Raw genomic sequence first — 15,004 nt, 5'->3', positions numbered from 1 at the left:
TACAGTATGACTGTTTGACCGAGCTGGACACATACCTGACACAAAGCAAACAAAAACATTTTATGTTATCTTCAATAACAGAGACAACCTGCTTTTCACCCAACCATCATAGTGTGGTGTAACTAAAGATGCCGGTACGTTTGCAGTTCGGCGATGAAGTTCGCCTTCATCTCTGTAACCTGTCTCCCTCTCTGTCTGCTCTCTCACTCACTCCCTCTCTCCCTCGTCTTTCTCTCTCGCTGAGCAAGGCCATGACATTCAAGGTCACTCTAATTTTATGGTTGCTCAAGCATCGGAACTCAATCTCTGAATGCTCCTCCCCTCACCAAATACAATAAGACCGCTCAGCTTCATTTGCGCGATAAGACCAGTCTCTGCCGGTGTGAAGGCATCATTACCCAATAGTCGCACTGTGATGAATGACGTACCTCCTGCTTCTAAAGTGGTATTTTGGCAAATGCTGCAGAGGCTACCAAGGAGGGGGTTTCATTCTTTTATTTATTTTTTTAAATCGTAGGTTATTTTTCAAACTAAAATTGTCTTCCCTCTCTCCTCCATTTTTTTTTCACTTTTAATTTGTTGAAAAATAAAGAACAGCAGCCACGTTAGTACCATCGGCTAAATTGGTCGCCGATGTTCCACCACCCCGCCCCCCCTCCCCTTTTTTTTATTTCTAAGAACTTTTTTAACTAGTATTATTATTTTGTCATCATTTGTGAGCGCGCGTGTTGTGTTGTTTTGGCAGAATGAGGTTTCGGACTCTTTAATTGTTGCCCTCTCCTCCCTCGTCGTCCTGCTGGTCGCTCGTCCACAGCGTCAAGTTGTCTCGTAGCAGCTGCATGATCAGAGTGGAGTCTTTGTAGGAGTCCTCGTTCAGGGTGTCCAGCTCAGCGATGGCGTCATCGAAGGCGGTCTTGGCCAGGTGGCACGCCTGCTCTGGGGCGTTCTGGATCTCGTAGTAGAAGACGGAGTAGTTGAGAGCCAGGCCCAGGCGGATGGGATGGGTGGGCTGCATGTGCTCCTTGCTGATCTCGTGGGCCTCGCTGTAGGACTTCTCAGAGGACTCCACTACTGCGGCTCTCTTCTCCCCCGTAGCCACCTCGGCAAGGTAGCGGTAGTAGTCGCCCTTCATCTTCAGGTAGAAGACTTTGCTCTCGTGCTGCGTTTCGTTGCAGTTCTTGATCAGGAAGTTGTCGAGGAGGTTGAGCACGTCCTGGCAGACGGCCTCCAGCTCCTTCTCGATCTTTTCCCGGTAGGCCCGCACCATCTCGATCTTCTTCTCGTTACCGTCGGCCGACGTCTTCTGCTCAATGCTGGAGATGACACGCCAGGACGAACGCCTCGCTCCAACCACGTTCTTGTAGGCCACGGAGAGCAGGTTCCTCTCCTCGTTGGATAGCGCTTCATTCAGTTCTGTGACCTGAAGAAACAAAGAAGAAAGAAAAATATGCAGGCTTTAGCATGTCTTTCTGTTATCTCAGCTGTCTTATTTCTGTCGGATATCTGAAGATATAGCTCAATGACATTCAACTGCTGACAGTGGGACAGTCATAACCTGTAACATGCCTCAAAGTATGACTATCAACACAAAAAACAATTTAATTCTTGTGTACTACGGCAATCACAATCTTAAAGAAATACAAAGCTACAATTCTGAAAACACAGTTGCCTCCAGACAAACTGTTACACCGAAGGCAACAGTCACTGCAGGGTAAACCACGCCTCAAGCTCACTGACATCATCCTCTGAAGTGACTCCTGATTGGCTGTCTAAAGCTCTGAAAGCTGGTTTTGTTTTGTTTTGACAGGCCTGTGTCTGGCTGTAGGATTTAATCCTTTATACCCCACTGGGACTGTGCAGCAGAGGCATCTTTACAGACCTTTTCTGCATATAAAGCCTGTTGTTACTTTCTTTTTCAGCACAGAATTCAGTTCCATGAATAGAAAAAAACAGGGGGCCCCGGCCGATCACGTGGAACAGCTCTTCACAGTGCCCTTACTGAACAATATATATCGGTCAACATAAAACTACATTCTGGGTATAAAACTGAGGGGATTTGCTGATATTTCTTAAATATTTAAATAGAATATTAAAGCTGGCTTAATTAACAAGCAGTTTTTGCTGAAAATCTATAGCTTTCTTGGTGTTGGTAATACTGATACATTTATTCTGCATTTATAAACTGATATAAGCACTGAAAATAAATGATTCCCTTTTAAGGATAAAAAAGTACATAGACACAGAAATGCTAGTATGTTAACAATGATGCTAAATTCTAAATGCTAAAATGTTCATGTTTAGAAAGCATTGTGTTTACCATGTTCACCATCTTGTTTAGCATGTTATCATACTAACATTAGCAGTTAGCACAAAGACTGAGCTGTGGCTGATGGGAATGTTAGGTAGTTGGTCATAAACCAAAGTATTGGACTTACTAAAACTTTGATTAGATGATAGCGCTAATAATAACTTAAGGGATCTCCAAAGTCTAGCAAATGTGCTGGCAATCCATCCAATTGCTGTAGAGACATTTCACTAAAACACACAAATGTTATCCTCATGGTGGTGCTAGAGCAGTCAGAAAACCATCACAGTCATTAGGACACAGCATCTGGGAACCACAAATGTCTGTACAAAATTCTGTGTTAATCCATCCAGTTGATATTGAAATATTTCACAAGTGAAAACTATGACCTGCTGGTGGTGCTAGATCGAAGGTCAGGGCATTACCCAAGTTATAAGGATTCCCCTTCTGGGGAACATGATAACTTCATAGCAACCCGTCCAATAAGTATTTCTTCCTGGACAAAAGTGGTGGACCGATTAACACACTGACATTGTCAGGAATAGAGCCATGATAGCGCCTTTTCTTATTCTGTTGTTACTTTTCAGGTAAATCTGTTTGCGTATATACTGTGTCTTCTCCTAACCATCCATGTGGGGTCGCACGCTGCCACAGTGCACTTTTGGAACTTTTTACTATCACTGTATTCACAAATGTTCCCCAGTGCAGCATCCTCGACACACGGCAAAGCCTCAGTGTGTTGCTCAAGGACAGGAAAGTTTAAACCTGTGACCTTTGAGGTGCATTACAGTCACAATGAGCTAACAGCTGTGTCACTCTGCTTTGGTTAGACTCCAATAACACACAGTAGGTGCTAATCCCTGATCCAGTTGTTACGACTGTCTATTAATACAAACATATGACTAATCATGTGTTCATCTGATGAACTCACTCTCACCGTTCCTTACTGTATATACATTTACACCCATGTTCTACACTTGGGGATAAATGAAGTAGCGATCAAAACAACAGTTTAATTCAACAGAGCCGACCATCCTTTTTTTAATGGGATTACAGTAAAAGGGAGGGAGTGGAGGGCAAAGAGCAATCAGTGATGCAATCTCCTGTTTCCATGGCGACTGAAAATCTGCTTTGTTTGTGAGAGCCATACTGTCTCTGCTGGAGACGCTGGCCACAAGCTGCTAATGGCAAGGATGCTGACATGGCTGATGGTATGGAGAACGCTGCAGCACTGTGGGTGTGGGTAAGTGCAAACAAGACATTTCATCGCACTCCTTTCAGCCAACTCTTAACACTGGCAGTCTTCCCTAGCAATGTCCTTTTCATGGCTCAATACAGGACACACATGATTCAAAAGCTGTCAGCACATGAAACATGGGAGGACTCCAAAACCACCAGCAACCTTTCCAGTTCAATCATGCTTCAACGTTGCTAGTGGCATGCAGGACCTGAGGATGCCGGCTGTCTGCTGTACATTTGTGCTGCCCAGATGATGAGCCATTTCCATTTCCATGGTCTTTCCTTACCTCCATCAGGTCCTCCTCAGTTTAAAATAATTTGCAAAGACATTCACTGTCCCACAGAGGATAAATCCTATTGAGCTTGGTGATTCTGGATTTTCCTCTGTTGACACCATGAGGTTGACACTTGTGAAGTATCTTGCCATCTACTTAATGGATTACCCTACGATTTGAGTTGATGATGCCATTACCTGCTAAACATCAAAATGTTAGCTTTGCCACTGGGGATTTCTCAATACCAGAAATGTAGTAGTTGATACCATTACCAGTGATATTCTTATTCTTATCAAATCAATACCATGGTAAAAAATAAAAACAAAACAATGTCAATCTTTCAACAATCTCTTTTCTTTAGATACAACGTTCTGTCAGTGAAAAGGGGAGAGGTTTGAGGAGAGGGGGATCTTCTGGACCCACAGTCCACTGCCCCAAAGTCTGGCATCACTAAACAGGCACTGTGAGAATGTTAACATCATTGTGCCAAATTACAACCGCACAGAGCAGCTAGCATGGCTTTACACTCACAAGTCATGGTCACTGGGGGATGAACCCTACAGATTCTGAGATTTGTTGTAACGCCAATACTACACCAAAATACGGTATGGACATGTCTCAAAATCTTAAAAGTCAGATTACCATGATATATATTTAAAAAACTACCAACATCCTACAGTATCTCTACCTGCTTCCTGCATTGCATGACCTTTTACCTCTGGTGTCATCAACTGGTGTCATCAACTTGGTCCAAAAGATATCTAGTGGCCAGTGTCATGTTCCCGACAGGAATCATCACTTCTAACTTAAATATCCCATGAACCAAACCATCATTCTTTGCGTTACTTACTTTGCATTCTAATGCACAGTAGAGTCTCTAGTCTAGCGGGCCACTAGCGGTAGTGTTGACTTGTGTACTTGTTCAAGAAGGAGTGGTTCTACACAAGACGTTGTAAAAATTTACAACTGACAAATAAAATGGTTGGAGTCTCCCTTAGAGATAGGATGAGAAGTTCAGCCATCCGTAAGGAACTCGGAGTAGTGCCGCTGCTCCTTGCGTTGAAAGGAGCTAGTTGAGGTGGTTCGAGGATCTAGTAAGGATACCCCCTGGGCGCCTCCCTAGGGAGGTGTTCCAGGCACATCTAGCTGGGAGGAGGCCTCAGGGAAGACCCAGGACTAGGTGGAGAGATTATATCTCCACACTGGCCTGGGAAGCCTCGGGATCCCCCAGTTAGAGATGGTTAATGTGGAAAGGGAAGTTTGGGGTCCCCTGCTGGAGCTGCTGCCCCCGCGACGCGACCCCGGATAAGCGGTTGAAGATGAGTGAGTGATAAATAAAATGGCCTCTGTACTGGAAGAGTATGAAGACAGGCAAACAATAGTATTGCATCTGCTGCGTAACAGTCCCACTTACAAGCATGGGATAAAGCCACCCGCCCTCCATTAGTCATTGCTGAAGCACAGCTTCAGCTCTATACTGGTCTATACCACAGCCCATTAAATTACAATTAGCGTAAACGAGTATCTGACCTAAAGCAAATTCAGCCAGCAGAGTAGGTCAGTACTGGAGCAACAGAGAGGTCAGATAAACAAGGCCTTAACAACACGTCTGTAAAAACATGGATGCCTTTGTTTCAGAAGGCTGCAGGGTGAGCAGAAAGCCCTGACGGAAGCTGTGGTGTGGGGATGACAATAGAGCTCTGTCTACCCATAAAGCTCATCAATCGCGCCTGCTCTCTCGTGACTCATCCTTGCACAAGGCAGTCAAACTTCCAAACAACTGAGTGTTAATACAAACAAAGGCCAGGCAGGACAATCAATAACTTTCTCTTTGACAGCTCTCTGCATGACCATTAATATCCACAAGAGAGACACTGTCAGAGCTGCATGCCTATAGGAGAGCAAGAGAATCTGTTGGGCCTTACATTTCCATTTAATGGATTACAGTTCACATGATGTCTTCCCACTGTCCCAAAGCTCCCTATTTTTCTTCCTGTTTCACGCTTCCCTTCTGTCTTTTCCTTGCCCGTTCACTCTCACTCCCCGGGCTCCCCTAACCTGATGTGACAACACCCCCGCCGACGCTCTCTCAGGCATCAGAGCACAAAGGCACTGTGGACTACCTGACGTCACTGGTGGTGTGAATAGGGCTGGAGCCTCGGTGCAAAGAAAAGGGGGATGCAATGTGTGCATGTTAGTAATGGTGGTGAAGAGGGAGCTTCAAGTAGTCCTTTGTTGCTACGCTACCACATATGACAGTAGTTTTTCTTGGATTACAGCTGATGTGTGTATACAATAATAAGACACGTTAAGGGCTGATCACTCAAAAGCAGTGAGGGAGATGTGCAGACCAAATTAGGCTACTGGACTGGTATAGAGAGATGGTCAAACACAAAAATTGAGCCCTATTTCATGTCCAATATTAGTCATTAAGTAATGGGTGTACCGCACAAAACTGTCATGTTCAGCCCACATTTGTTTCCAGCTACGCTGCTGTTTTCAAAGGATGACATGTTCTGCCTTATAGGTCAGATGAGGGTTAAAACAGCACCTCCCAGTTCACTTTAGGGCTGCAACTAACAATTATTTTCATTGTCAATGAATCTGTTGATTATTGTTGTGTTGTTTTATAGATTAGTTGTTGGCTCTATAAAATGTAAGAAAATAGTGAAAAAACGCCAATCGGTGTCCTCAAATTTCTTGTTTTGTCCACAACTGAAAGATCTTTAGTTTACTGTCATAGAGGAGGAAAGAAACCAGAAAATATTCACATTTAAGGAGCAGGAATCAAATTTGAAAAAAGTAAGCAAAAGAAAATGACAGCTTTGACTGAATTACATTGTTTATATGGTTACCTGCTGTACAATTCCATAAAGTCCCATTAGGTGAATGAAAACAAATGATAGTGTTGCGTTTTCATTAGTTTGAAAGCACCGCAGGTTCATTGCGTATACTGACTAGTAGTGTTAGTAACAATGACGAGATTCTTGAGTAATTGCGTTACTAATACTTGGTCATAGACTGTCTCAGGGACAAGGGCTGATGTTTCACCCTTGTGTTTTTAGGGTTGTTCCATCTCCTAAGTTTCCCCAATTTCTCAAAATCACTCTTTTCATACTGTCCAGGTTTGTAATAATCCTGTAAACTCATTCAGGGGCATGAATTCCCAAACAAATAACCCTCATCACGGTGCAAAAGCAATAAAGCAACAACTTTAACAATTCTTCTACAAACATTAGATATTCTTCAATCCGAGTACTAAGAAGATGAAACACAATAAACACAATAACAGACAAAATTAAAATAGGGGGGGGAAAACAGATTCTTTGGCCAGTTAGAAAGATCCACAGATCTGAGGTTCGGTGAAGACTTCAATTCTTAAGAACCCACTTTTAAGATGGTGGAATGGAGTCCATATTTGCCTCAGAGTCCTTCCTGACCATGCTTGTTTTACTTGGAAAGTATTGTGTCATACGTATTTGTTACTACAGTGGTCAATGAAAGAATGCGACACTTAGGATTGATTGTATCTCCATATAAGACGACCTTAAGTTACAATCATTCAACAACTGTAGGTACTGGATAATGGCAGAAACTGATTAAACTCATGTCGCCTGTGGAAACTGGTAGAATATGGTGTGGCTGTAACAGGCAAATAACTAAGATAAGCAAGGAAAAGATTTTGGTGTGGAGGATAACACTTTTGAGTTATTTGGTCAAATAAATGTAGGGATTTTGTAAGAGAGAACATCTGAAAGTAATGTGAACAAAAGCAGACGTCAGTATGTACTTGTTTTCACACTTCAACACTGAGAAGATGTTTTCACTTTCCAAAAAAGATGAATACTCTCTACATATTCCTTTTTTAGCCATCCTTCCTTTGAACTTTATTACAACTGCGAGTCGGGGTAGATGTGCCAATGTGATGCCTTTAAACGCTGCTGACATTTATGTCCCTGCACTCGTTGACAGTGACTAAGCAAAAGGAAAAGTAGACAGCATAGCAACTGAATGACGCTACAACATAATAAAGTGCTGCTGTGGGGAACATCACTCACATCCATGTAAGTGAAATGAACCTGATTATAGTGTGGTGTAGGTGGGTACGGTGGGCGTTCCTCGTAGTGCCTTTGTGACTCACCACTGAGTCAAGACTCTGTTCGGGATATCCTGAAATGTCCTGAGATGACATTGGCTGCATTCATAATTGGATCGAGGTTTAGGAGCGTGTTCATACTTAAGAAATAAGGACATAGAAGTTTGATGCTTTCCATGCCCCCTGGAAAAAACTCCAAAATGAGAACGAACTAGAAAACAGGAAATGGTGACAGAGATGACATTTTCTCGGGCTATAACCCCATTTCCTAGTTAAGCCCACTGATTGTAGCAATCAGTGTCTAAAATTAAGCTCACCATAGCTGTCAAATAAAAAGATTCCATCACGGCACATCTTGAGACAATAACTCATATTTGAAGTTGAAGATATCTCCCACGGGATGCACCGTCCCACTCACACCTACGCCTACTGAGATACAGATCACTCTCGCACTTTTCTATTAACAATGTGTCGAGAAGAAGAAACAAGAAACAGGTAGCCTGTGGATTGTTCTTCAAGCAGAAATAAGTAAAAGTGGTTAAAAAAAATATTATGGATGGAGTCCCTGTTTTATGTCTTCCAACATGTTGTTTCCCATAGCAACAGCCAAATCAGATGCTTTAGTTTCAGGCTTCCGAATGGAAGTGAAGATGTTCAGTGTATTTGGTTTATTTAATATTTGGTGGCATACTGTTACTGCACTTACAGCATGGATAGTTAAGTCCAAGGACAATTGCAATTGCACAATTATATCCTGCACCCTCAACATCTGTGTTGGGTCCTGTGGGACCTGCAGGATCACTCACTGGTACAGAGCTGTGATTATGTTTGTGTGGGAAACCCAGTGTTTGAACAGATAAACATGCTTTTACAGCATATTCTAAACACCTATTCTGGCATACAGACATTTGTGTCTCCCATTTTTTTTCATCCAATGCAGAAAAGACTATTAAGTCAATACATTAAACATACATCCAATGTATGGAGCAGCTGCAGCACAATTCATCTGTTAATGCATTGAATGGACTTCCATGAGAGAATAATGCATTCAGTTCATTAAGTGAGATGGAAGCCCTGGCTCTCTGTGTCAGTGTGTGTGTGTGTGTGTGTGTGTGTGTGTGTGTGTGTGTGTGTGTGTGTGTGTGTGTGTGTGTGTGTGTGTGTGTGTGTGTGTGTGTGTGTGTGTGTGTGTGTGTGTGTGTGCAATATGCGTCTTCCAAAAAGCTTTCTTGACCCATCCACACCAGGTTCGAATGTGAGTTTGGCACTGCCCACTTTTCATGAACAGAATGGGGACTTTAAAGGGGAATTTTGGTATTTTTCAACCTGGACCCTATTTCCCCATGTATTTCTGTGGAAGCGACTCATGCCAACAACTTTTTTGAAAATTTGGTCCAGCATTTTGCACGAGTGTTGCAGAGCAGCAATGTAGTCAGGGGCAACTCTGTTACCACTCTTAACCAAAAGTATTTGTTTTTGCCACCATTAAATGTGTCTGAGTACATTGTGGAAAGATGGAGAACTGTGTCATTATTCTGCCATGCTTTTGTGCGTAGCCACAGATTCAGGTAAACATAGGAACTTAAGCTAATAGCATTAGCCTACCTCTGTTCTGTCTGCAGCAAGTGCCTCCATTCTTGAAACAGCATTTTTCTTCAGGAAAATGTGCTTTATTGGGGCGTCTTCTCCTCTTTGTCTGGCAGTAATGTCCCGGTCAAACTGCAGACCCAATGGTCTGCAAGGTGCAGTGTATCCGAAGTGTTAGGATCCATTTGTAGCACAACTAGCCATAGCTTCAGCCTCTCCTATCCAACAGGGAAGTTAGTCTGCGCAAAGTGTAACTCCACGTTTTGTTGGCACAGTTTGGACATGCGCAAACATGAACCATTGTTTTTTATTAAAAATCTTTTGATTATAAATTCCCTGACGGTGCTTCTAAAATTCCACCAAGTCATCTCACAAGATTTCAGACGAGACTTTCCATAATGTAGTCAGGCACTTATAATAACAGTATGATACTGTCAGAGACAAAAACAAACTCTTTTGGTGGACATATATTGACGCTGCAGAGTTGCCCCTTTCGATTACATTGCAGTTCGGTTTGCAGCGGCCAGGCTGCTGCGCTCGCCCTCAATACTGGACCACTTTCAAAAAAATGTTGCCATGGGTTTCTTACACAGAAATAAATGGGGAAGTGGGGTCCAGGTTGAAAAATACTTAAACTCCCCTTTAAGATACTGTCACTTAGAGACAGAGAGAGAGAGAGAGAGAGAGGGAGAGGGGGAGAGATAGAGAGAGAGAATGAACTGAAACTTAAACCCTGTTGTGTAGTTACTTTAAAAAAATTGGATTCTTTGTGACTATGATAGCAGTCATTTTTATTGAGCTGATCGATAAAGCAAATCATACCTGGGTTTGTACCAAAGGAGCGTAAGTGTGTGGCTTTCAAACAGTCAGGGTTTGATTTTGCTGCTTCAAAGGCTTCAAAGAATAACTTTATAGAGGTTTTTTGTTGTTTTTTTTCCACATGGGAATTAAGGATCAAGGTTTCCCACCAAATGGTATGTTTTTCATTTTTTTATTACTCTTATCAAGGAATCACTGCTAGTTGCAAGGTAAACTGAGCGAAAAATATAATAATAATAGATACTCATTGAAATTCTAAATATAACGTGTCCTCTTAGAAGCTCTGGGAGTTGAACAAGATCATTTTTATTAAAATATCTAGCACAATAACAATGGTAATTGATAAAATTGAGTATGTGTATCTCAATACATCTTATTTAATCAGTATCGTTAAAACTACAGGTTTCTGTTTTGTATGGGAATGGCAGTAACGCAATGGCTGCCCATGAGCAACAAAAAGGCACATTCAAACATCTCAATAAATGTTCCTCTTCATAAGAAAATAAAATCAGTACAGTTTGACGTGAATGAGCTACAACATGCTAAAACAGGCATGGTCTTTTAGGAGATGCTGGTGAAAAACATCACACACACTCTAAATACATTTCTTACATTCAACCTAGAGTATTGATTGAGGTGTATTACTGTAGGTCAACCTTTAAGAATGAATCTTTTCTATATCAAAGGGCGGAGGCCCCATGTGGATACTATGATGTAAGAGTTTCATTACATATGCATGTTTTAGTACCAAGATCATTTTACATGAATATTCAATCTCCAATCGCTCTCAAAAAATGACTTCTAAAAACAAATTCCTCTTTAATGGTCAACTGCATGTTAGAGCAAGCATTTTGTAATATAATACTTATTATATAATACAGCGGCACAGTGCAGAGTACTGCTATACTGGAAAGTACAGGTTACCAAATGATACTATTATTTCTCAGCGATATTCTTCTTGAATGTACTTGGCTTCTTCATCAAAAAGATCCTAATTTAATTTTCTGATTCTTGGTCCGAGGCTTACAGAATAACTGGAGCCTACCGATCACTGATTGGCTAGCTGTCCTAGACAATCATTTAAGGCTGCTCTCAAACCTGTGATGTCACACACAGCTCCTAAAAATTACTTTGGAAAGACATGGGAGGCCTAATAATGACTCTGCTGGGACACTTTTGTTGGATGCAAAAAATGCAGATGAATTCTATAAAGAAGTGAACCTGTCTCTCATTTACAGTTGGTATGACATGACAAACTAAAACACTGCTTTCATTTCCACCTCTATACTCTGGCTCCGAATAATGAATGACTGCCCCAGATAATGAGAATAACTCCTCTGATCTTCAGTAAATCAAATGTCCCTTACGTATGACTGTAAAAATAAACTTGATGGGGAGACATGCTGTCCTGTTATCTACTTTATTATAATCTTATAAAGCCAGTGGTGAAAATACAGCAGCTCGTCATATATCGTTCATTTTAGTTGGGCCTGGTTCCAGAGTCTGTAGCGTTACACTTCTCCAGAGGATGGGTGCAGTGTCGTGTTCTGTAATCCTGGCTATTTGGTTCCGTTGCCACCGGGATGGTTACCATGTCTGCAGTGGCAAGGGATTCCCCTCAAATGATGGGCGAGGCAGCAGACACACCCCGCTGCCCAGTGCTGCAGAGAGACTGGCTGGGTGTGGGGCAGCTCTCTCTCTCTCTCTGACTCGGCATAAATGGGAAGGGGTGGAGCCAGGCCCCCTCTGGCAGTACCACTACAGCCCGGTCCTAGAGAGCGGCACACAGCATGGCCTTTAAACACGCTGACAGCTTTACTTGTTGACTCTTGGAGTTGGAAGCTGATGTAGAAAAAGTGCTACTAATCTTGCTTTCTCTACTATCAAACACAGCCCCTGCACTATCACATGCCGGTACGACTGGCCTTGTTAATAAAATCTAACAGGTACAACACATGAAGTCATTCTAGTACAGGGGTGGGCAATTCCTGTCCTGGAGGGGCCTCTGTCCTGGAGGGGCCTCTGTCCTTCATGTTTTAGGTTTCTCTCTGCTCCAACACACCCGATTCTAATGACGTGCTCGTTATGAAGGAGTTTAAGCTTGTCACAGTTTTTATCGTTGTTAGACTCAGGTGTGTTAGAGCAAACCAAAAAACATGCAGGACAGTGGCCCTCCAGGTCATTATAGAGGGATTTTATAGAGATATGAGCACTAGAATAGAAATAGAAAAGCAAAATAGACAGTAAAGGCTACTGGAAATGATTCTAATTCTATTCTATCACTAAAAAGGCCCTATTAGTAACTAAATACACAACATGAAGGTATAAGACTTTCTTTTAAATAAGGGAGAGTGGGCCTGGTCACACAGCACCACATTCCTGGACTTCCCCGCCAATGTGTTCCTTATTCTCTGATCCTATTGTCCAGACACTAGTGATATAGAGAGCTGCTGCCTTTGTGAAGCTGTGCTAAAACGCTGCCTGTGAAATGGTGCACTACGGGTGGGCCTGTGCTGCATCTTGGCAGATGCTGCGGCACGCCTCTGTGTGGGAACCTGATGGAAGAGGTCGAGGACGCAGGGATGCGGTTGCTACACAGCATCGATTAACACAGGCAGCCCGTCATGGTACAGTTTGCGGACCGAGGACGACCATTTGCTGCAATATGACATGTACAGAGCTTTCTGGAAAGCTGTCCGTCCACCGACACCCACGTCTGTGCGCGGTGGACGCTTCGCATTTTGTGCGCTGCTCCTGCGCATATCGATCCGATCAACCTTCAGCCAACATTTGCTCTTCATCACAATGCGCCAAATGAGTGCCGATAGGAGGGACACTGTCCGCTAGTTTCTCCAGCTGAGGTAAAAAGAAAAAGTGTTTTTTCACACGGAATCGATGGCTCGTTCTTTCACAGCATCACGCGAACCGGAACACGGGCATGAGCGCAGCCTACGATGTCACTCTCATCACCGTGGTACCACCCAGCTCGCCCTCTGCTCCGCCACTATGCGCATCTTTCCACGGGCTCGTTTCGATGCTCTTACGCTACCAAGCCCGCGTTTGAGTCAGACACACGATTCAATCACGTCTCGGTGTCATGTTCGGCTTTGTTCCCCTCGGTTCTTTAACAAGCGAGCCGTCTTTTTTTTTTTAAAGGAGCCCGATGAAAGGCACCGCCCCAAGATCAAACAGTCCGCATTTCAAGCCCAATCCACCGCAACACGCCGCCGACAGAACCCCCTGATTTACTGCGAGCGAGTGATTCCCACTGAGCTGAATCACATCGAAGCGGTTTCACTTTTGCCTCTGATGTGCACGGATAACGGGGGATAAGGCGAACACATGACGGGCCCTGCAGTCCTGTTCGAAATGATGTCGCCCGAATCTCATCCTAGCAGCCGCGTATCCTGCTCACAGTGATGTCCCCCTCACTAAAGTGTTCTTTAATCCTAACTTTCATACACCAAGTTTGGGTGGCTGCTTCCCTTAAATCAAAATGTGCTCTCACACAGAGACAGCCCCGTCTGCGTACTGCTGGCTTACACGTTTTTCTCTCTCACACACACACACACACACAATCACACACATACATAATGATTAAGCTATTTATACGTGTCTTGTAAAAAAAAAAAAATGATTCACAAGAGAAAAGGTCATTACAGAGGAGGACTACTTACCGATTTCATGGCAGCTGCCATATCATCATACCTCTCTGCCTGCTCGGCCAGCCTGGCTTTCTGCACCAGTTGCTCGCGGTCTACCATTTTGGATGTCGTGTGTGTGTGTGTGTGTCTTGTGCGTTGCTGTCCTGTGTGTTTCGGAGCTAAAAGTCCTAATATGAATGTTTGAATGCAGAGAAAACGGTACCGGCTCCTTCTCGCTGCAGCTGCTGCCTGCTGTCTGTGCGCCTGCCGACGGGACACCCCTCCCCCTCCGAGCGCTCTGCCTCGGTTGTGTCACCACCCAAAAAGGCGTGTCCTCACCGAGTGATGTAACGACCCTGGCAGTCAGAGAAAATGACAGCACAGCCTATTGCCCTACAGTCAGGCAACGAAGGGTTTACACTCCTCATATCCGAGGGAAAGGAGGTCGTTTTAATATAGCGGTGACATATACTGTGGTGGTATTGGGTTAGGGACTGTTCTCTCATACTTTCCAAGTACAGTACAGTACGCCTGACTACCAACTGCTCTGGGCATGAGCGCTTCAAAGGCCCGGCTTTGACTTTAGAAATATGGAAATATACACTAGTCTACTAGAACAGGGGTCTTTAACACTTTTCTGAGGCCAAGGACCCCTTAGCTGAAAGAGAGACAAAACTACAAATGTAGTTTTAAACAGTTGCACATTAAACTGGGCCTAACATCTAGGGCGGCCTAAAGCCTATACACACAGCTTTTTATAGTGCATACAACACTAAGATATTATAATGATCATCATTAACATATTCAAATATTTATACATCCTATGTTAATGTTAAACATACATTATGAAGGCACATTGAACACTTCAGCTCAAGTGTATCTGGGCATGGCAACCCTGCCTATGAGCCAGTAAGCCTATTATCAAGGCTGTGCAAATGTATTCTTCACAAATATATGTTTCCTAATAATATGTGGCATTTCATGTTAATGTATATTTTCAGACATATCTTTGAAAAAAGTTGGAAAGATAATCAAACAA

General features: G+C 43.2%; 1 protein-coding gene across 1 annotated transcript; it reads right to left on the bottom strand.

Moving 5' to 3' along the window:
* Positions 1-695: 695 nt before the first annotated feature.
* Positions 696-14,224, bottom strand: ywhag1 (3-monooxygenase/tryptophan 5-monooxygenase activation protein, gamma polypeptide 1). Its single transcript, XM_083926681.1, has 2 exons — positions 13,999-14,224; positions 696-1,420 (listed from the first exon to the last, which is right to left on the bottom strand). Exons 1-2 carry the CDS (start codon positions 14,083-14,085, stop codon positions 764-766), a joined length of 744 nt encoding a protein of 247 aa, XP_083782807.1. The 5' UTR covers positions 14,086-14,224; the 3' UTR covers positions 696-763.
* Positions 14,225-15,004: the final 780 nt, after the last annotated feature.

Source organism: Echiichthys vipera (assembly GCF_963691815.1).
Source record: "Echiichthys vipera genome assembly, chromosome: 14".
NCBI classification, from domain to species: Eukaryota; Metazoa; Chordata; class Actinopteri; order Perciformes; family Trachinidae; genus Echiichthys; species Echiichthys vipera.
This window is presented reverse-complemented; position numbering and strand designations above follow the sequence as displayed.

Coding starts and splice junctions, on each gene's coding strand:
- ywhag1 (XM_083926681.1), bottom strand. CDS start 14,085: ATGGTAGACCGCGAGCAACTGGTGCAGAAAGCCAGGCTGGCCGAGCAG. Junction 1,421..13,998: donor TGGCAGCTGCCATGAAATCG/GTAAGTAGTCCT, acceptor TTGTTTCTTCAG/GTCACAGAACTGAATGAAGC.